At 33.8% G+C, this 23197-nt stretch overlaps 2 protein-coding genes across 4 annotated transcripts in view; one reads left to right on the forward strand and one right to left on the reverse strand.

Moving 5' to 3' along the window:
* The window catches only part of Rars2 (arginyl-tRNA synthetase 2, mitochondrial), a 60725-nt gene extending 59974 nt beyond the window's left edge, over positions 1-751 (forward strand). The window contains exon 20 of the mRNA XM_027928196.2: positions 633-751. Coding sequence (XP_027783997.1) covers positions 633-719 — 87 coding nt within the window. The 3' untranslated portion in view covers positions 720-751. The remainder of the gene's footprint in view (positions 1-632) is intronic.
* Positions 752-2254: 1503 nt separating this feature from the next.
* The window catches only part of Slc35a1 (solute carrier family 35 member A1), a 30658-nt gene continuing 9715 nt past the window's right edge, over positions 2255-23197 (reverse strand). Inside the window, exons 1-7 of one of the 3 annotated variants that reach the window (XM_027928374.3) lie at positions 17016-17824; positions 11997-12156; positions 11658-11810; positions 8213-8279; positions 6082-6258; positions 5505-5639; positions 2255-3149 (exon numbers count right to left, since the gene is read on the reverse strand). In XM_027928374.3, coding sequence (XP_027784175.1) covers positions 3022-3149; positions 5505-5639; positions 6082-6258; positions 8213-8279; positions 11658-11810; positions 11997-12156; positions 17016-17038 — 843 coding nt within the window. In that variant the 5' untranslated portion in view covers positions 17039-17824 and the 3' untranslated portion in view covers positions 2255-3021. Of the gene's footprint in view, positions 3150-5190; positions 5245-5504; positions 5640-6081; positions 6259-8212; positions 8280-11657; positions 11811-11996; positions 12157-17015; positions 17825-23197 lie in introns of those variants that run through there. The other 2 variants (XM_071613220.1, XM_027928373.2) reach the window with 2 other exon arrangements.

The following is a 23197-nucleotide window of genomic DNA, read 5'->3' on the forward strand; positions in this document are numbered from 1 at the left end:
GGAATCCTTAGCAGCCTCAGACCAAGATTCCAAAACATTAGTAGAATTTTATCAAATAACATTTTATTGTTACACTATAGAAATGTATTTTCTGATTCAGGTAATAATTAAGAATTGGAGTCTAACAACCAATGTTCATAAACTAAGAAACACATTTTCCTACATCCAGTATAGAGTTGAAAAGTTCAACCATTCCCACTCCACAAATGCCTTCTGTACTAGTCTTGCTGTAAGGGATTCAAGAATTTGTTCCTTTACCTATAGTAAACTCTAGGGTACTTGAAATATTATTCCTACTTTAAATTAGAAGTTAGAATTGCTTCTAAAACTTGCTGGTGCAGTGGCACATGTCTGTAATCCCAGCAGCTCTGGAGGCTGAGGCAGGAGGATCAAGAATTGAAAGCCAGCCTTAGCAAAAGCAAGGCACTAAGCTACTCAGTGGGACCCTGTTTCTATATAAAATTCAAAAAAGTTAGGGCTAGGGATGTGGTTCAGTGGTTGAATGCCTCTGAGTTCAATCACCAGTACCTCTACTCCCCCCCAAATTATTTCTCTTCTAAAACCATTCTTATTTATTTACTTACAGGTAGCATGTTATTGAACATCTAATCATTCTTTGGTTTATTTTGTAGGCCAGACTTCATCTTTTCAAAGCTGTCCGTTCTGTCTTGGCCAATGGAATGAAACTTCTTGGAATAATTCCTGTATGTAGAATGTAATTTGTAATTAAAATGGTGTTTTAAAATGCTAAGTGAATTTCAGTTATTTGTTTTTAGGTGAAATACGTGTGACTTACCAACTTATTTAATCCTTATCCTTAAAAAAGTAATGTGAGTTCCCTTATGGTCAATAGGTACTTAGACATTTGTAAAACTAAGCTGTGTCATTTTAAACTCAAAATATCGTGGATATAATATGGGGATAAAGAATTTAAACTATGACTTGACGTTTCTTATAGTGTCATTCTTCCAGAAATTAATTTTGGGCAGGCAGGGGAGAATCAAGGATTGAACTCAGGGGCCCTCGACCACTAAGCCACATCCCCAGCCGTATTTTATATTTTATTTAGAGACAGCAAGAGCACCTCACTCTTGCTGAGGCTGGCTTTGAACTCGTAATCCTCTTGCCTCAGCCTCCCAAGCCGTTGGTAGTCATGGCTAGTTCTGAAAAATAAGATTAAAAAAAAGTAAGCATCTTTTTGGCAGTATAGCTGACAACTACTCCCAGGGAGAACCTACCTCACACTTACCTTTTAGTTGATACATACTGGCAGCTTCCTATGTTAACTTCAGGCTGAATATATTTGAATAGCAAGAAAATTAATTGTACAGACATTCACAAAATGCAGTCCAATAGTTAAACTGTATTTGATGAGGAATTAAAAAAAAAAAAAAAACTTTCTGTATCTACATATTTGTTACGTAGATTTTGTATGACTTGATGCAATAACATGAGCTTGATTTAGATGAGTAGGATGTGATTTGTTTGATCAGCGCCATCCTCTGCCAGCATTTTCATTCACATCTTTTGTAAGTCATTCTAAGTGTTGCTAGTAGAAGTTTTCTGAATACAAAAATTTTCATCTCTTTTTATGAAGAAAAACAATGAGTCAAAGTTTCTCCAGTTGGAATAACCATTGTTTTATATTGGCAAGTACGGTTTACCTTCATCTAGAAGACTCATCCATACAGTCTCAATTTTAAGTGAGTTAGATTCCATACTATTTTCTGCTTAAAATTCCCTTAGCACAAACATCCATAGAATAAAAATGTATAATAGGTACAACCAGAGATATGAAAAATTGTGCTATGTGTAATAAGAATTGCAATGCATTCCACTGTCATTTATTTTTTACAAATCAATTAAAAAATTAAAATAAAATGTACAATAGGAACATGTTTTATATGTGCATGCAGTATCATCCCTCTACACTTCTGAGACATTTTCTCCTTCCCAGATCAATTTGAATCTTAAGTGATATGACACATGGACAGTAATGGTTAGAGCAAAGTCTTCCCAAAAGCAGGTCCCTGAAAAAACACTCATTAATTTCTACAACCAAGAGCCCTATAACTCTGATTGCTATTATTTAGATTTATTTGGTTTTGTTTCACTTAAACCACGTTTATAGATATTATTTGCGAACAAAGAACCTTGATATGATTCTACATGCTGAAAGAAATTGGTTTGGTTTTCTATGTTTTTGCATTCTTAATGGTCATATCTACATTACAAAAAAAGTGATTAAACAGAATTCATATAAATAAGTTTATTGCTGAATTTCCCAATTAACATTATAGAAATTTTTTTAAAAACACTGAAATTTAACAAATTATTGAGCGCCCAACATTTAACCATACTTTATAAAAAAAAGTATAAAAGTGACATTAGAAATGTTTTTGAAAAAAAGTATACCTTCTAAGAGGAAAGAAATATGAACCAGACAATGAATGGCACAAATACAGCACTAAGTACTCAGTCACCACCCAGAATCATCGTCTGAGTTATGAAATAGATTCCATTACACATTCAAGTTTGTTTCTGAACTAGCTTGTCTCGTTTCTGACTCTTTAAAGAGCTAGGTCTTTACTGCTGCTGGGACACAATATTGTATGTGAATTGGAGAACAAGGAAGGGCCATCCTTCTCCCCTGGTACCTGAACAAGAGAACAGTTAGTACAGAAATGGCTTTGGCACTTTAACCCTTGAACATTGTCCCACACCTTGTTACTTGAACATTGTAGCTTCACATGATTTTAATACCATATCATCTCCATACTTTTTATATACATTATTTATATATACAGTAATAAAATTCCTTCATTCTAAACAGTACAGCTTGAACCCAAACAGGCTCACGTTAAATCTCTGTATTAACAGTTCATTCATATAGCTTTCTTCTTGATTCTTATGTCATATCGTTAGTTGGTTCTCAGTTTAATCTACCTTCCAAGATTGACTTAAGGCTCTAGTTTAATGCAAATGGTTTAGTGATAGTAGAAATCTCTCCTGAGGCTCAAATCACACTCCAATGATTCTCTCTTTTGAAGCTGTTTCACCTTGTTGGATGGATGTAGTGTCTTGTCTAGGTAATCCATAGAGATATATGGAAACACATACAAGAAGAGTACCTAGAGCAAAGGTAAGTGCTGAGAAGGAGGCAAACAAAGAAAAAGAAAAGTTTAATTTGTCTTTGTGCTTTTAAAGCTCTATAACAATAAATTTCTGAAAATTTTAAATTAAGTATTTATACTGTCATAAGAAATAAATCTAAAGGTTCTGTTTTTATGATGGTAATATTTAGAAAGTTTGTCCATTCTAGCACAAAGGAAAAAGGGGCAACATTCACTGATCACTGAGAAAGAATAGCTTCCTATAATTTGAATATAAAATACAAATACATTGAATGCAAAAAAAAAAAAAAAAAAGGAGTGTGTGGGGCTGAAGTTGTGGCTCAGTTGTAGAGCGCTTGCCTAACGTGTGGGGCACTGGGTTTGATTCTCAGCACTGCATATAAATAAATAAAATAAAGGTCAATTGACAATTTAAAAATATTCTTAAAAAATACAGTGTGATGTGGCTTTTCCATGATATCAGAAATGTGGAAAAGTTTAGAGTAAAATACACTTGAACAAAATTCAGAGTTAGGTGACCAATTATTCAAATAACTGAAAATTTCTGAATGGGAAGAGATAAAGTGGTGATTTATTGTATAAAATTACATGTCCTGCAATACTTTTTAAATCTTTATTCTGAAAATCAGAATACAAAAAACGGAATTACCACTTGTCAAAAGTTGGCATGTAAGCATTATATAAATAAATGCTTATGATGAAATTCCATTAAAAATAGAACCATATTCTATATGGAGTACAATGGCAGACTCTTAATAGCTTTTTAAAAAATGGCATGCAGAGAAATGACATCAAGCTATGATTTTAATTCACCCCTAAAGAGAAAAGACCAGCTTTGCCTTCAAAAAAGAGGGGCAGTTTTTATCTTACATCTAAATAGTTAACTGAAAGCATTTTACACTGTTACCAGATTTTCTTAGGGAGCAAGGACATAAAAACAAATCAGAACTACAATTAAAAGTTCACCTAACAAACAAAAAAATCACCCAAATCAGGTAAGAAAAACATCTATGGAATGTCTGGAGATACCCAACACTGAAGTTTTAGGTGGTTAGCTTTATACAGGTTACTTACTATGAGTCAGGCAGATTCCCTGCAAAACAACCCCAGGAGATAGTGACGTTATTCCCATTTTACAGATGACGAAACAAACATAGGTTATGTAACGTCTCCAAGGTTATACAACTAATAAATGGTACAGGCTAGATTTGAATCATACTATTAAATGGTTTTCTGCAGCATTACTGTTTATCTACCTGCATTTGTAAAAGGAATAAATTCTAAAATTAAATGTAAATACAGGCCAGGCCTATACTTAACAGACATTTGATAGATTTTCCTTGTGTGTTTTATAATATAGAACTGGTCAATAGTGAAAATGATTATATAGCATAAAGCACCCTAAAATATTTACTGCTTAAGTAATTCAGAAGCCAACTGAATGGCAGGAAACTTATATTAGAAGGGCTAACATAGCAGTGGTGTCAGAAAGCTAGCTATAATATTTAACTTATATTAATTACATGAGAACAAAAATGTTTAAATGAAAAAAATAAATCTTTATAAAATAGAAAATAAAAATCTAGACTTGGATTATTTTCAAAACCAATTCACACCTAACCAAGTCCAGAACAGGAAAATATAAGCTAAAGAAGGAGATGAAAATGTTTTCTGTTTTCTTCCATTCATATTAGTTGTCCCCGAGAATCTATGGGGCATTGAATCATACTATAAAATGGTTTTCTGCAAAATTACTGTTTATCTACCTATTCCTATTGTAAGAGGAATATGAAAATTTGTACATGTTCTAGTCCCATATATTAAGTGGCATATTTGCATGCAACCTACAGACATCCTTCTGTATACTTAATTTATAGGTTACTTACCATACCTAATACAATGTAAGTGGTTATATAAATACCTGCTCTACTAGATAGTTCAGAGGATAATGACAAGAAAAAGTCTGTATAGATGCATTTTTCCCCCCAAATTTTTTCTAATGGCTGACTGAATTCATGGATGCAGAACCCACAGATAGGGAGGGCCTACTGTTCACCTTGATCACTCAGGTCATCATGTATCTAACATCTCTGGAACAGAGAAGCCATGACTGCAAAAAAAAAAAGCTCTTTTTAATACCTAAGCAGTCCCCTCACTTTCACATAGAACCCAGCATCCTTCAGCTTCAGCTCTAGGACCATTTAAAAAGCCTAACTATTGCCTCCTTACATTCCACACAATTGTGATTTGTAGTAAGAAAACTAGGAATTTCTACAAACAGCACAGCCAGTTGCCATTTTTAATGAGATGAGTGAATCAGGTAGGTGAAAGGTTCTTCCATGTTAACAACTAATATAAACTAAGACATACTTATCTGTAATCCAAACAGCATCACTGAAGCAATGGTAGAAAGGACAATGGCTGCTGCTGCAGAAAAGCCTTTCATAATGTTGTCTGTGTACTTGACCACAACAGAAGTATAGAGGCCTCCAACACTTGCAAGAACTTGAGATAGAGAAAGAAAAAAATCTTAACACTCAAATAAATAAAACATTCCATAATGATGAGCTAATTTCATTCCCAGAGATGCTATACTAATTTACCTAGAAAAAATACTATTTTCCTTAGAAGCAGTCAACTGAGAGTTTGTACTAAAAGTGAATAGTAGTTCCTTCATAAATGTTTCTTGGATGCCTAATAATCTATTACTAAATTGTAAACATTTATTGCTATCACATTTGACACTTTTGATTATGAAAGAAAATTGTTTTGGGGTAGAGTGCCACAAAAGAAAGTCAATAAAACCAAAATTACATTTTGAACTGATATTCACAGTATCAAAAGAATAATGTCAAAATGCTATAAAGGTTTAAAGCAGATATCTAACCTTAAAAAAAAAAAAAAGTAAAAAGGATCTACTCATAACCTTTAATTCCTGGATACTTACAGATAACAAACCAGACATAATATGTGTAACCATAGAAAAATCCTTTTTCTTTAATTTCAGCTCCATCTGACAAGTAGGCGCCAACTAATGTCACAACAATTCCTGACAGATACATTTGAATGTTTCTCACCCAAAGGGAAGTGTCGGAACTCTTTAAGACTTTTTCAAAATACACTCCTGAAATAGGAAAATTAGACAAGAATATATTAAAGATATTATTATGAATTAATTTAAAACATCTCATTTAGAACATACCCTAGAGATATATAAAGTATATGATTTGAGGAACAAACATTTATTATGTAGGTTATGACACATGATATACTGAATATTACGAATGTGCACTTTTACACCGAACATGAGGTTTAATAACTAAGAGTAACTTTAAAAGCTATATTTGACAGAAGACTATTAAATTATTGTTAAGAACAGTTTCTGCCTTTATTGTAGCAGTAAGATAGATCACAAACGCTTATTAATGCCACTAAAAGACTTGCATTGGTCAGCCAAAAAAACTATACTATTAAATTATCTTAATCACACCCTTGTTGCAAAATAACCATAAAATCACCAGTTAAAAGAGTTTTTCCAGTGACATATCCAAAATAAAATTTGAATAGGACTTGCTGAGTAAAGACATCTTCCTATATAAGTTCATAAAATGTCAGAAGGACCATAAACTAAATAATAAACTTTGTGTATATGTGCATTTTTTCCCCAAGTTGTGGGTCCATCATTTTTTTGTTTTGAGATACTCAAAGTTAGTATGATTCCCCAGACTAGAAGTCACACACCAGTATTAAGTTTTTTATTTAAATGAATGCATGTTTGACAAGGAATTTAAAATTTTTAGATATAAATACCATGTTAGACTTAGGAACTGGTTCTCAAGTACTCATCAACCAAAACGTTTAATGAAAAATGATTTTTTTTTATGAACCTATGTTAGAGCCAAAGAATGGGGGGAAAACTGTAAAATAGATATATTTATTTCTACTTTTGATTTTATTTCTGCAAAAACCACTTAATTATTCAGTGCTTAGTTTTTCTGATTATAATATTCTAATTATTAAGTTAGTTATTCAAATAATAATTCTTCCCAGCATAGAAGAATATTCTCAAATGTGTATTGAGATGCTGTATCTAAATACAACGGTGGACACAAAATATTTAATTGCTCAAAAAGTTTGCTAAAAATCAAAAATATATTATTTGGGGAAGGGTGACTATTTCTGTTTCTGATTTGTTGGCTCCTAAGAAAAAATGTTTAGCATGATACTGGTTAATTAAGTATAGTCCTAAATTTAGATTTTCTCTGCTTCTAAAACACCTATTTCAAGTAGTATATTTCCATATTCTACCTGTCTTCCTAGTCAGAAATAAAAAGTCCTAACACTTGAAATAGGTACAAATAATAAAAAAATATAGCTATAACTAATATATTCTTAAAGAGGTTCAAGTTTTATTCCTATTGAAAATATTTCTAAAACACATTTCATTTCTCACATTGCACTTCAGCATTCATTATCTTTTCTTTATTCATTGGAGTTGTCCCTACACATATGTCCCCAGACTTTCTGTTCTCTTCATGGTAGTGATTTTATGTTCTCTTCTCTCCCTTTTTAGATGCTATGATTTTGTATGTTTCTGAGTTATACTCCATCCACCTCCTCTTTCTGTTCTGTAGCTCCTAGTCTGTTGAAGCAGAGGACAACTTGAGGCTATAGGCAAAACAGACATCAAGCTGGTCAACATTAACATCCTATTGGAGCTAGCAGTTATAGGAAAATTGGAAAATGTATTTTGAGCTCTCTGAAGGCCAATTTTTTCCATTTTTCAGGAGTCTGTTTTCATTTACTTCTGGATTGTTGTCTAGAGTGAGATAGTCAAAGATGAAAAAAAGTATGTTCTTAGAAAGCTAACTGCAAGTCTGAATAAGAACTGAGGTCTGAACTGAGTCAAACAAGGTCACACATTTACTAGAAATAACAGCTGACACCAAACTATAAGATGATAAAGCTTTAATGAGAATAAAATTGTTATGACAAAGCAAGATAAATTAGGTCCATTTTTACAAGTTTTGACTTCAAAAAAATGTAACAACAGGTAAAATGATATTTCCATAACTTACCTGCAAACCCTGAGCACAATACAGCAATTGCTATAGCACCAAACCCTAATAATGGATTCTGTTCCACCTGAAATATTAATTTAAAAGTTACTTTCAGTCGCTAACAAATAGAATTTATCCAACAGTCCACACAAATGAATTAAAAAATCAGTGGTACAGTCCTACCAAAAGTATATTCATATCAGGTGTTCTATAGAATAAGACAGGACGGAACAAAACATAAAGACCGTTCCAGAAATTAACCAGAACACTTAAGTTAAAATGTATCCCTAAAATCAGACATAAGATATGCATAATATGACATGAATATCTTCTGTTTCCTAATACCAATAACTAGCACAGGATTTTGCATAGTTAGCCTGAATCTTAATTTTCATTTGTCACCACCCTAATTCATACACTTTATAGCATCAATCCTAGAACTTATTTATTCCCTAACAGCTTGAGGATGAAGTGCTGGTTTTGAGATTCCCCTCTTTATCAAATATAGTATAACTTCTGTACCATAATCAGTGCTGTATATTGAATTAATAAATATGATGATGATACACAGCTCTGGCTGTTAAATAATTTCATGTATAGGAAAACTGACAAATATACACTGTGAGACATGTGCTAATAGATATATGTAAATGGGGCCCCAATCTACTGTTTCAACTTTATTTTCTCTTTCTTCCCTAAATTAATCTCCAGGAGTTTTCATCTGTCTCTCCTGAGAGATACTGTTTCAATGTTGCTGAAATTAGAGGGCTGACACTTGACTATAATGTAACAAGAATACACCTTGTTCAAAATAAATAAGCCTAATGTAAGGAGAGTAAGTACCTGAGAGAGAAAGCTTGGTCTAAAATGTTTGTATGATGATAAAAGGAGAAACAGAAGACACTGTAGACCAGTGGTTCTCAAAGTATGGTCCCTGGACCAGCAGCAGCAGCATCACCTGGGAATTTATTAGAAATGAAAGTTGTCAGGCCCTACCCCAGACCTACTGAACCATAAGCTATGGGAATGGGCCCAGCAATCTGTTTTAAATAACCTTCCAGTTGCTTCTGATAAATGCTAAAATTTAAGAGCCACTGCTATACTATAAACTGATTAACATAGATGCTTTCCTAGTAAGATCACAAGACTGGCATAAATACTAGGAAAAAAATCTTACTGTGAGATTATCACTAAATCTGCTGGGAAGTTCAAACTAGTAAAAATCAGTGTCTAATAACTTCTTGACTTGCTTTCCTGCCAATTTAGTCTCTACAGTTAGGAAAAACAGTGATAAAAACAGCTTCTCTGGATTTAAATTCTGATAAGAACTGATAGATGATGAGGTAGACATGAGAGAAACTTCGAAAGAAAGCAACCTTTTTATCCTAGCATGAGTGATAGCCAGACACAGCAAGTTAAAGGACATGCACACTGTTCTTGAATAAACTGAATTTAATAAACTATCAGTTAATTCCATGGCTAGTGGGATGTTGGTTCGAGACATATTATGAGTTTCTGAAGAATGAGGTACTGATGAAGAGTTAAAAAGAACACATAAAGAAATCAACATGACCGCTGGGGTTGGTGGCACACGCCTGTAATCTCAGTGACTTGGGAGACTGAGGCAGGAGGATCATAGACTTGAGGCCAGCCTTGGCAACTTGAGACTCTGTCTCAAAAACTAAAAAGGGATAGGGAGTGTAGCTCAGTTATAGAGGGCCCCTGGGGTCAATCTCCAGTATCACCGAAAACACAACAAAAAAAGCAACATGACTGCTTGAGGGCAACTTCACTGAATTCTGATTATAGGAACAAAAGAACTGAGGTGCAGATCACCAAGAGGAATATATAATAAGGAATTTCAAAACAGTATCAAGAAACTAAAAAATCAGAATAAGTAGAGCCTTATTTAAAAAAAAACCTTAAAACATTAAAGAGAAGTGATGTCCAAGACTTCTGATTTGCTATTATAAGAATACCTTGCTAAGTAAGTTCAGAAGTCTCTTTACCAAGAAATTTAGAAATAGAATAATGCTAGTACTAAGTGATTATAGCTGATACTGTTGTATAGAGTACTAGCCAAATGTTAAAGCAGACTTAGATGACTTGAACTTATGTCTAATGGTCATCATTGGAAAACAGTGTGGTTTCCTATTACTGTTAGATATGAGGTATCCCCAAAAGCTCATGTGTGAGACAATGTAAGAATTTTCAGAGGTGAAATGATTAGGTTATGTTTTAGCTGGGTGGTAGCTGTAGTCAGTTAGGGTGTGGCTGGAGGAGGTGGGTCACTGGGGGTTTGCCTTTGTGGTTTATATTTTGTTCTCTCTTGCTTAAAATATTACAGAATTTTCTAGAGTGGCCCAAAGTAGGGTAACCTGCCCTATAACTTGCTTTAGCTAACACCTTTTTTATATACATTACCTATGTGAGGTGAACTTAACACCTTTTCTATTGGTGTGAGGTATCAAAGTTAATATTTAACATTTAAAGGTTTGCTCTCAAATTATTCCTCTAAAGTTTTATAACTGAATTAAATGTGTAGTGCATATCTGATAAATGTTTTGAAATGTCACCAAGAACATGAGCATGCTTCCACATCATCCAAAGGTAATAAATACTAATCTAAAACACATTTTCTGAAAATGGACAGTTTTCTACCAATTTAAAGAGGAACAAACTTGCTACTTTTATAAGTTCTCTTCACATTCCTGGCTGCCTTCTCTTATGTCTAAGAGAACCACAGTCCATTTGTTAAAAGTTGAAGAAAGTATTCAGTTGTAGAGAGAAACCCCTTACTTTTAGAAAGTCATTCACTTGAGTTTCTCTTCCTACTTCTTCTTGGGGAAGAGTTATCAGTTATTAATGATAGAGGCATAGAGTGTTTTCTTAAAAATCAGGTATGTATCTTAACATTCACTCTTAAAAACGTTTTAAAGGGCGCTTTTTTTTTGGCCTATTATTGTCAGCAAACAGAATACTCGTCCCCTGTCATCCCTATCATTGACAGAATATGTGTCAAAAGATGAGAGACTGAGTTGAGAAAGAATGGAAACTAGATGGGCAAAATCTTCCTTAATATATATAGTCTAAAAAAGTCTACAAGTTCTTAATATATTCACCATATGGAAGTTGGCACAGTTGTAATCACAAGTTAGCTATTAACTATCTTCAGACAAGTTACTTCACCTCTTTGAAAATATTATATTTTGTCATACATAAAAGAAAGGGGATATTCTCTAAGGTACCTTCTGACTATAAAATGCACTTTAATACTTTTCTCTAAGAATAAAAGACAATAAGTATTACTATCCTTTATAATAGTATAATGCTAAGGGGGTAAAAGTCTATCAATTAGGCAAAGTTTATTTAAAATCATAGAAATTAATCATATAATGTGATGTCTGAGTATATAAGATAGGAAGTTTCCTATTTTAGTTATGGTATGCATTTTATTTCTTACCACCACTTTTGTAGCTTGAGCTGGTTTCCACTGTACAAGCGTGACTCCGCCACACAGCATAAAAACTGAAATCCATTGTAATTTGCTGAGTGTCCGGTTTAACATTAAAACAGTACATAAAGCAGTGCAGGGAATCTTCAATTGGTAGGTGACCTGGAAACAAAAACAATTAATTAATAAATTCAGCAAAAATTAGCCTCTAACACAAATATATTATTTCTGATGCCATTAACAGAAGTATTGAGAAAAATAATTTCATAACATGAAGAATAAAAACCTTCCTACTCTAAAAGTATTTTTTTAAATTCAGAGCCTTTGATTATCACTAATGCCGCTTACCTGGTATACTGCTGCATCCAGATTGCTAAGAGCTAGGAAAGCCATGTTGTTCTGAACGGCATACACTAACGATGGCACACTTAACTTCATCAGCTCCTTGGGGCTCCCCAAGACGTTTTCACTTAAAGATGTCTTGAATCTACCCAGACTACCAGTTTCTCTTTGAAAAGAAAAGTAGGAGATGAAAGGGTGGTAAGGTAGAAAATTTTAAAACATGGTTTAATAAGATTCCTATCACATAGGATAGTAATACTGTGTTAGGTCTACTGATATAATGTAGCACACTTTAAAAAATAATTTCCAACTATTCAAAGACGCATACTAATGATAACATTCCCATTTTGAAAATTAAAATTTCCCAAGCACATGCTGTAATTGTAATTCCAGCTACTCAAGAAGCTGAGGCAGAAGGATTCCAAGTTTCAGGCCAGCCTAGCCAATTTAGCAAGACCCTTTATGAAAATAAAAATTTTAAAGAGCTGCAATGTAGCTCAATGCTACATAGAGGACCCCTGGGGTTGAATTCTCAGTACCATAAAAAATATTTTTAAAAAATTTAAAATTCTACTTTTGTTATTAATTTTTTTTTTTTTTTTTACTTCCTCTCCCTCAATCCTCCCTCTCCCGTGAGGGATCCAATCCTTACCCAGGGCCTACCAGGCTGTTTTCAAAAACTGGGTTGTAAAGACTGACATGGGAGCTCCATCATTATTAATTTCTATGTGATGATAACTAGGTTCATGACCATCAACTTCTGGTCAAATATCTAGGAGTTTCTAAGAATATTAGGTAATAAGATATCAGGAAACAGAATTGCTAATAGAGATTACCTACTTAAAAAATCCTCTGCCACTTTACCATATTGCATTAAGTTCACTCTTTTAATTGATCAGACCATATTTTTAATAGTCTTTTTTTTTTTCCAAATTACACTTTAAGAGCAAAAAAAGAAAAAGGTTACAATAGAATGGAAGTTACTTAGATTAGTGATCAAGTCAACATTATTTGTAAATTAACTTTGCTTATAAAATAGACAATAAATATATATGCATAGTCTCACAAAATTTAAGTCAAACCTATATAATTCTATAAGAAATCTGAATACTAATCTCAACAACAGTAACCTATATCTGTAATGTACAAAAAGTTTACTACCCACTGCACATTGATTATGCATGCTCTTAACTATCCTTATTTTTGCTTAGGTGGATTGGCTAATCTGGCTCATATTTCCTGTACTGTAAATCAGTTTATTTATTTCCTGAAAATAAAAATAAAGCAATATTTCATAATAAGCATCAATATCTCCCAAAAAGTGCTTTATCAAAATGGTTCTGAATGTAACATACAATACCCTTATTGAGGGCCATAATACTGTTTTGGTAAAATAGCTCTATTTTATGGTAATCAGAATGTGCCTCTGTATTTTGGGTTAACAAATTAAAATCAACAGCTGCAAACTCAATTTTTCATATTTAAATAATGGAAAAATAATTAAGTTCTGAGGGTAAGCAAAACTTCATTATGTCAAATTTATACCTGTAGCATTAGTCTAACCCCCAAGAAAATGATTAAGACAGTAAATTTGGCCTAGACCACAGAAACAAAACTTATCCTTCTTAATTACACATCATTTTTTACTGCCAAATTCAACAACCTCCAACTTGTTAGTGAACTACAACCTATAGCAGAAGTGGGGAGGGGAATACCAAAAGGATTGTTCTACTGAAAAGATTTGGCTTTTGTTTTTGTTTTGTGGTACTGGGGATAGAACCCAGGACCTTGTCCATGGTAGGCAAGCACCCCGCCATTGAGCTATACCCCAACTCTTTGTTGCTTCTTTAAAATATTTCAGATGTCTTACTTACTTTCTTGACATGTTAAAGGGAGTATAGGGAATAATTTTTTTTAAAAGAATGTTTTCTCAATTATAAATTTGTAGGAAAAAAAGATTAAAGTAAAAAAAAGTGCCACAGAGGTCTAACCCAAGAAACCATCTTTAATGATGATGAGTTAGGAAACATAAGTAAACATAATTCACTAACCAGAATCACATGAAATCATACAGGCTATGTAAAGTACAGGAAACTACTTTTAGAAGGGTAAAATCAGAGTAGCACACCCTAAAGGAACTACTGAGGTATCATTTGTACAAATACCTCCATACTCCACCTCCTCCTGTATCCATTTATCTCTAACAAAAAGCTCTTCTAGCTGACTTCATAGGTTACAACATAGAGGCTATTCCTTTCCTTAATCACCAGCTACGGGCAATGCCATTTTACCTCCACCCCTCAGAGATAGAAACCTTCGTGGTACTAGTGGCTTTTTTGGCTGTCCAGAGAACAGAGTTGGCCTCTGTACTGTCAGAATATGGGTCACTTAAGGATCAAATTGCTAGTCTGTATAACCACAAGACCTGGATGAATAAAGGTTGTGTGATCCCTTTCCTCCCTGTCAATTTTTCTATATCTTACCTCCCACTTTTTCAGTTTTTACATAAGAAGTAGGGCTTTGCAGACAATCTGGTAACTCTTTTTCCTTCAATGTAACGAACCAGTAAAGTGCTGTGTAAGGATTAACCACCATTTTTTCATCTTTTTTGGCCATACATAATCTACTTATTGGATGCTTAAAAGCTATTTTTCTTCAGAATCAGAAAGGTTTAGGTATCTTTTTCTGGCACCTTCTCTAATACAGATAGTACAGAAGCCAAAGTATACCAGAATTCTAATTACTAGAAAGCTCCAATTTCACTGCAGTACCTCAGAATTATAGCAACATTACATAATTATACATAAGATAGTTTTGAAATAAGTTACAGAAGCTTAAGACCAAAAGTTCAAGAACAACAACAACAACAACCAAAAAAGTAGAAAGACTTAGGAGGTATATGGAAAAATAAGTGGAAATCTTACCAAAGTTTAAAAGAAGGGGTATTATTAAGTATTAATCAGATGAAATCCTGCTAATTTATTAAGAGTACAGACTTACAGCTACTTAGCTTTACTCACTAAAGTTTATTAAAAAAAAATAAATAAAAGTAACAGGAACAAATACCTACCAGAAAATACTAGTAAATCACCTTTCCTTTTGTTTTACTATTAAGAAACAATTGATGCTAAATATACTACAGCCTAATATACTATAGAAATAATAAATAAAACCTAAAGGTTGTTTATCCTGGCTTTTTTTTTGGGGGGGGGGGAGTCAAATCAAAAATACCTTTTTTTTTTTTTTTTTTGAGAATTTTTTAATATTTATTTTTTAGTTTTTGGTGGACACAACATCTTTGTTTGTATGTGGTGCTGAGGATCGAACCCGGGCCGCACGCATGCCAGGCGAGCGCACTACCACTTGAGCCACATCTCCAGCCCCAAAAATACCTTTTAATAAATACCTTTTGTTAAAAACGAATTTATTAAATTTAATAGGAAGAAAAAAAAAGCCATCCTGGAGGCATCAACAATACCTGAATTTAAATTATATTACAGGGCTATGGTAGTGGCATAAAAAATAGACACATAGACCAGTGGTATAGAATAGAAGACACATAGATAAACCTACACAGATAATAGTCATCTATCTGATCCTGGACAAAGGTGCCAAAAACACACATTGGAGAAAAGACAGCCTTTTTAACAAATGGTGCTGGGAAAAAAATGGTTATCCATCTATAGAAGACTGAAACTAGACCCTTATCTCTCACCCTGCACAAAAATCAACTCAAAATGGATCAAAGACCTCAGAATTAGACCAGAAACTATGCAGCTCAGAAGAAAACAAAGAGTCAACACTCTAGTACACTCTAAATGACTTTCTCAAAAGGACCTCTAAAGCTCAGGAAATAATGCTTAGAGTTAATAAATGGGATGGCATGAAATTAACAAGCTGTATAGCAGAGGAAATAATTAGGAATGTGAAGAGAGAACCTATAGAATGGGAGAATATCTTCACTAGCTACTTTTCTGACAGAGGATTCATATCTAGAATATACATAAAGAACTCAAAAACACCCAACAAATCAAATAACACAATTAATAGACAAATGAATTAAAGACGTTTCTCAGAAGAAATATAAGTGGCCAACAAGTATGTGAAAAAATATTCATCATCATTAGCAATTAGGGAAATGCAAATCAAACTACACCAAGATTTCATCTGGCACCAGTCATAGTAGCAGTCATCAAGAATGCAAATAATAATAAATGGTGGAGAGGATGTAGAGGAAAAAAAGAACACTTTTTTTACACTGTTGGTGGGATTATAAATTAGTACAACCACTTAAAGAAAATCAGGATGGAGTTTCCTTAAAAGACTAGGCATAGAAAGACCATATGACCACTATACCACTCATTGGTATTTATTGAATTAAAGTCATCATACTGCAATGATAAATGCACACCTATGTTTATAGCAGCAGAATCCACAATAACCAAACTATGGAACCAGTCTAGGTTCCATCCATGGATAAATGGATAAAGAAAATATGGTACAAATGCACAATGGACTTTTATTCAGCCATAAAGAAAAAGAAATTATGTCATTTGCAGGACAAAGAATGGGACTAGAGACCATATGTTAAGTGAAATAAGCCAAACTCAAAAAAGATCAAGGGTCATATGTTTTCTCTCATATGTGGAAGCTAAGAGAGGGAGGAAAAAGGAAAAAAAAAAAAAGTGGGGGCAGAGATCTCATGAAAATCAAAGGAAGATCATTAAAGGAAAGGGACCAGGAACAGGGATAAAAAGTGGGGAGGGGAGGAGGAAGTGCTAGGAAGTGATACTGGCCAAATTGTATATTGTGTGCATGTATGAATATGCAACAAATCCATCACTATGTACAACTACAATACATCAATTTAAAAATGTGGAAAGAGGAAAAAAACAAATGACTTTGCTAGAATATTATATCATGAAAAAGCTTTTTAGATATAGTCTTTCCCTATTAAATTTCCTACTTGAACTATTTATTTGATTCTTATCATTGGAATAGAATTCATGTGCAACCTTTTGTTACCTGAAGAAGTCCTGAAGCTCCATGTTGAATGCAGAGATATTCCACTGATGCCTCCCCACCTAAATTTACTATCAACTGACTGAAACCAATTCTTTCTGACCTATTTTTGGGTCAAAAACAGGCCTCATTCTTCCAACTCTTGATCTGATGAGAACTACTAGAAGGCATAAAATCCTGGGCTAATTTACCGAGGCACTGTAAAAAATGAAGGCAGCACAAGTTACTTGTGAGGGTAAGAAATTTTAATTTTGTTTACAAATTTCTTATCATCTGCAAAGTTTAATATATTTAACTCACATAAAAGATTTTGAGTGGCTAGGTATAAAAATCAATAATGTGGTTAATTAAAATCAATAATGTGGTCAATTTGAGGACAATAATACCCACCATATGAGACATACGACTCTTATTTCCCATGACCCTGAACCCATTATAGCATTTGTACAAAGAGTTAGTGAAACATAATCCCACAAGAGAAAAAAATAGATCTAGAAAATCTGTAACATAGGTATTTGACAGCTCCATTAATTTATTCTAGATAATATTGTAAAAGAGTAAAAGAATCTTCTCTGATCTTAATATAGGTAAGTAGTTCAAAGATTTAAGATACATTTGGTTTATTACTAAGACACACCCAAAGTGTACATACGTTAACATTTACACATCTGCTAGGTTTAGTCTTCATAGATTGTGGTGAGTAGCAAACAATAAAAAGTTGACTTTGTCCTAAGGTGGTTTCACTTCCCTTTCTGTCCACCAACAGAGACTGGTGTATATGGTACACCCATATATGGAATCCATGCAGCTTTAAAGAACGAGGCAGATTTCTAATGGATTGACATGACACAAATGTGTGAAAAAGTGTAAAAAAGATAAAATATTTAATTATAAAAAAAGAAAATACAGTGTATCTCACACACATTATCCAGCAATCACTTCCACATAACTAGTATTCATCAATTAGACCATATAAACCTTATCTATCCAAGTAGCTATCCATTAATTCTTCCCCACATCCTCTTTTTTATATTTGCAGTTCTAACTTAACTTCTGATTGAAATAAGTATAATTCCATATTCCAAAAGTTATAAGTAACTGCAATAGCTCTAAGTAAAACCAATAAGAATGCAAGAATCCTAAATTAAGTAGAAACAGAAACCAAAAATACCTGTCATTATTTCAAATGAATAATGAAATTATATTGAAAAGGGAAAAAGAATTAACCAAAATATCCTAAAACAGCATTTTTACTATATATGCTCTAAAACTAGAAACAAAAACCACTACTACAAACACTGAACTTTAGTTAGTAGGTGTATTTTTCAAAAGTATGCATTAGAAATTCTGAAACTATTATGTATTCTAGGATTGAAAAATAAATATCTTGAAGATAATGGAAGCTAGATTCATAACCATTATGAGTAAAGGGAAGGTTAGAAAACTCTGAAGTGCTGAATCATATGTAACTCATTGTTATACAGAGATATAGATAGGCATGTGTGTATACACACATGCATATATTCCCTAACTATTTGCTGAAAGGTCTAGAAGCAAGGATAATGCAGTAGCAATATGACCACCTAGTGTCTAGATTCTGGTTTCTAAATACCATTCTGGAGGGAAAAAAAGAAAGAAAGGAACAAGAAATCCTTGAAGAAATGTATGGTTCAGGGTTGAAGCACTAAAAATACAAAATAAACCTTCAAAACTTGCTATGCTAAAAAGTTCAGTTCAGAGACTAATGGGGCGGGGGGGGGGGGTGTACTAAGCCTCAAAATAATAATAATAATGAATTCTAACCCATACAATAAAATAATCCATTAGTCCATGGGGCTGGTAGGGAGCTCTTCAGAGTAGAAAAACAATGAATAAATGCACAGGGAATATTGAGATATTAGGAAATGATGGCATATTAGGAATTCTTTTTATGGAGGGAGGGGGTTACTGGGGATTGAACTCAGGGGCACTCAACCATTGAGCCACATCCCCAGCCCTATTTGGTCTTTTATTTAGAGACACGAATCAATGAGTTGCTTAACACCTTGCATTTGCTGAGGCTGGCCTTGAACTCACAATCCTGCCTCAGCCTCCTGAGTCGCTGGGATTACAGGCATGCACCACCATACCTGGCATCAGGAATTCATTTGACAGTATCAATGGACAATAAGACTAATGGATAAAAGCATAATGGTAAAGAGAATATTTAGCTAGTCTCGAACTATCTCACCATAAGATACTTGTTAATTACAACAAGGAAATTGGTAACTTCAGAGAAACCCAACAGATACTACCTTAATCAAGAAATCAAAGTTAAATCAATAGAAACAGGACTAATAGATGGCATGTACATCATAATATGTTGCACTGAGAAGGACGCATCTTTCTGTAATATTCCTACACCCCCCCCAAAAAAAAAAAACCCTAAATGTAATCTTAAGAGGCAGTCAACAAATTAATTTGAAAGATATTATACAAAATAAATGGCCCATGCCGTTTAACAGTGTTAAGGATACATGAAAAAGAAAGAAGGAACTGTGTGAGATTAATGGAAGCTAGATATATGACAACTAAATGCAGAGTGGGATCCTGGAGTGGACTGCAATTCAGTAAAAATAATCTTACTAGAAAGGACATTAGCAGGGCAACTGACAGAATTTATCTAAGGTCTGCAAACTACATAATGGTATTGTATCAGTATTGATGTCTCAAATTTGATAATTATAAGCGAATGACCTTATTCTAAAAGTATGCTTTATCATATGTGTCATGTGCTATAGACCAAATATTTGTTTATGTATCCCCTGCCCCCAATTTATATATTGATGCCCCAAATTGATGGTATTTAGAGGTGGGGGGCCTTAGGTTTAGATGAAGTCATGAAGATGAAGTCTCCAAGATGGGATTAGTGTCTTCTAAGAAGAGGAAGCTGTAGGCAAATCAGGAAAAGGTCCTTCACAGAAGCCTAAACTGCCTGCACCTTACACTTAGACCGCCCCCTCTCCCCAAGCCTCTGAATCATGGGAAATAAATGTTTACTGTTTAAGCTACCCAGTCTACGGTATTTTGTTATAGCAATCTGAGGACATATGGTAAAAATGTTAAAATTTGGAAATAATAATCTGAATTAAGACATAGGATAAACTTAATATTTGGAAATAAAGTTAAAATTTAAAAAAATAAATTATTGGAAACTACTTAAATGTCTAACACTTTCAAGTGCTTTTCTTTGTCCTAACTAACCAACAGACTTTTCAATTATTTCATTGTTCTGAAAAACTCGTAATTTGAAAATTAGAGATCAGACATCTTGTCTTCTACTCCTGTCACTGCCAGTTACTTTCTAGGCACTTTTGGCAAATTAAAACTTTTCCCTTAGCCTAAGATTTCTAATAAGAGCAATTAATAGCAACAGCTGACATGGACAATCAGGAATGAAATGAAAATCAGCTGTATTTACCTGCATGTTTCCTTCATCTTTCTCTAAGGGGGGACATGAAACATTGTTTCCTTAACCCAGTCTCAAATACAATGATTCCGAATGTCTGAAGGCAATAAATTTAGTTGCTGCAGTCTTAAAAAAAAGGATGTTTGGCACTTCTCATAACTGTTTGATGGTGATTAACAGCAGGTATCCTACAGTGTGTAGTTACTTGCTTTCTAAAGAAATGAAATCATGAGGTTTTTAAAAATGCATTTTTCTTTTTTTTAATATTTATTTTTTTTAGTTTTAGGTGAACACAATATCTTTATTTTGTTTCTATGTGGTGCTGAGAATCGAACCCAGTGCCTCACACATGCTAGGTGAGCGTGCAACCACTTGAGCCACATCCCCAGCCCCTAAAAATGCATTTTTCACAGTAGTCATTTTTCTAGAGCAATTTTAGCTTATAGCAATAATATGTTTTAAATGGCTCCTCATATTTATCACGATTTTCTTAGCATTCATATCAAAGTATGCACCTCTGCCTTTTGTTCTTTTCCCATGGCCTGAGAAAATGTGATTTGACTTTTTCCCTAAAGAAATAAAAATAAAATCCATAGTCTCTATTGCCCCAATATATATCAGGCACTCTTCATTGAAACCAATTTCTTTCTTACATGAAGTTAAATATCCCCAAAGTTTCAAGCAAATTGCATTCATAATTTTTACTTTACTCTCTTTTAAATATTATGAATGTGCAGGGCAAAGAAGAGATGTAGGATCAGAATTAAGCTATTATCTTCCAGCATTTTAGCGGGCCAGCTATACTCTTCAGCCTACAAAGGTTTTGCCTACTAATTTGAATGTTAGGACACCCATGCCTTAGGGATTACAACCCTTCTACATCTGCCTTAGTGAAAAGATAAGGGAAGAAAAAGAATCAAGGAGAATTAGTGTCTCAGCCTTCTGACCTAGACTGCCATCATAGGTTCTGTCTAAATAGTATTTCCTAATTATAGAAACCTCTTCCACCTCAGATTCTGACAGATTGACCTTTCATTTAAAACATGGGCACTATAGTTGATTGTCCCCCAGATACCATATGTTAAAAGCCTGATCTCCAGCTTGGTGTTATTGGTGGTAGAATCTTAAAGATGTGTGGCCTGGTGGGAAGCCCTTAAATCATTGAGGGCATGCCTTTGAAGGGGACAATGGGACTCCAGCCCTTCATTGATCTCTATCGCTTCCTGGCCATGAGGTGAGTAGCTTTATTCCACCGTGTATTCCTGCTAGGATTTGCTGCCTTATTACAGAAACAAAAGCAAAGGGCCAACCTATCATGGACTGCAAAGTCTAAATATGAACCAGACTAAACCTTTCTTTTTATAAGTTGATTATCTCAGGTATTTTGTTATAGTGACAGAAAGTTAAGAAACACTGGCTCTGGAACCTAAATAATTTGGGCAGGTCAATCTGCTAGAGATTATATTATCCCTTTTCAGGCTCAAAGTTCTCACTCTTCAGATCCCTAAAGGTTCACCAGGAATTATCACTGAAGCTTCAACTACCTATGCTTAAATTATTGGCACCCAAAGAGTCTAATCTATTCTCTTTGATTGACCTTATATTTACCCTAGCATGCTCAAATTACTTCTTCACAAAGTTCTAAAGCACTAACCTCAGATCAGACTTACTCTCCTGATTATTCTTAAAGAAACTAACTTCCACTTGTTGAAACAGACTGCATCTGTTTTTTTTTTTTTTTAGAGAGAGAGAGAATTTTTTAATATTTATTTTTAGTTTTCTGTGGACACAACATCTTTATTTTATTTTTATGTGGTGCTGAGGATCAAACCCAGCGCCCTGCGCAGGCCAGGTGAGCACGTTACCACTTGAGCCACATCCCCAGCGCATGATGTATTTTTTATATTTGTTCTGGGGTTTCTAGCTATCCTGTTCAGAAAAGAGAACGCTTTAACATGTATGAAGTCAAATGACATAAGTATGAAAACTTTTTACAAAACCACTCTTTTTAACAATCTATTTTAATCCTATGTTATTAAATACTTTTTATGTGATAAGGACTCTCAGATTTATTTATTCAATCCAGACCTGTCTTCTGAATTCCAGACCCATTAAATCAAACTGCCTGTTCTCCATGCCCACTTAGATGTCTCAATGTCCTTAAAAACTTTATATTATATCTACTCAAAATTAAATTGTTAGTATTTTCTTTTCCCCAAATCAGTTTTTCTTCCTGTCTCAGAAAAAAGCAACTAACCAGGTATTATAGTAGGAAACATGGATATGATTTTGGATACTTCCCTTTCTCTTACCTTATAGTCCATCCTCCTTATTCATAGACTGTATATGTGTGAATTTTCCTACTCTCTAAAATTTATTTGTAACCCCCTAATCAATAATTGCAGTGCTCTTTCAGAGGTGCCAAAAAATCACATCACCCAACATGCACATTATTGCCACATTTTTCATAATTTTAATGCTTTCTGTTAGTCATTTTGCTGTTTAAAATGGCCCCCAAGCACAGGGCTAAAGTGTTACTTAGTGTTCTAAGTGTAAGAAGGCTATAATATGGCATTATGGAAAAAATATATAATGGATAAGCTTTTTCAGACATGAATGATAGTGCTTTTGGCCATGAGTTTAATGATTATTAATCAACAATGTGTATTAAATGTGTTAGATTTCTGTTACTATATAGCAAAATACCTGAGCTAATCATAGAGAGGGTTTATTATGG

The sequence above is a fragment of the Marmota flaviventris genome, chromosome 6 (genome assembly GCF_047511675.1).
Source record: "Marmota flaviventris isolate mMarFla1 chromosome 6, mMarFla1.hap1, whole genome shotgun sequence".
In the NCBI taxonomy this organism is placed as follows: Eukaryota; Metazoa; Chordata; class Mammalia; order Rodentia; family Sciuridae; genus Marmota; species Marmota flaviventris.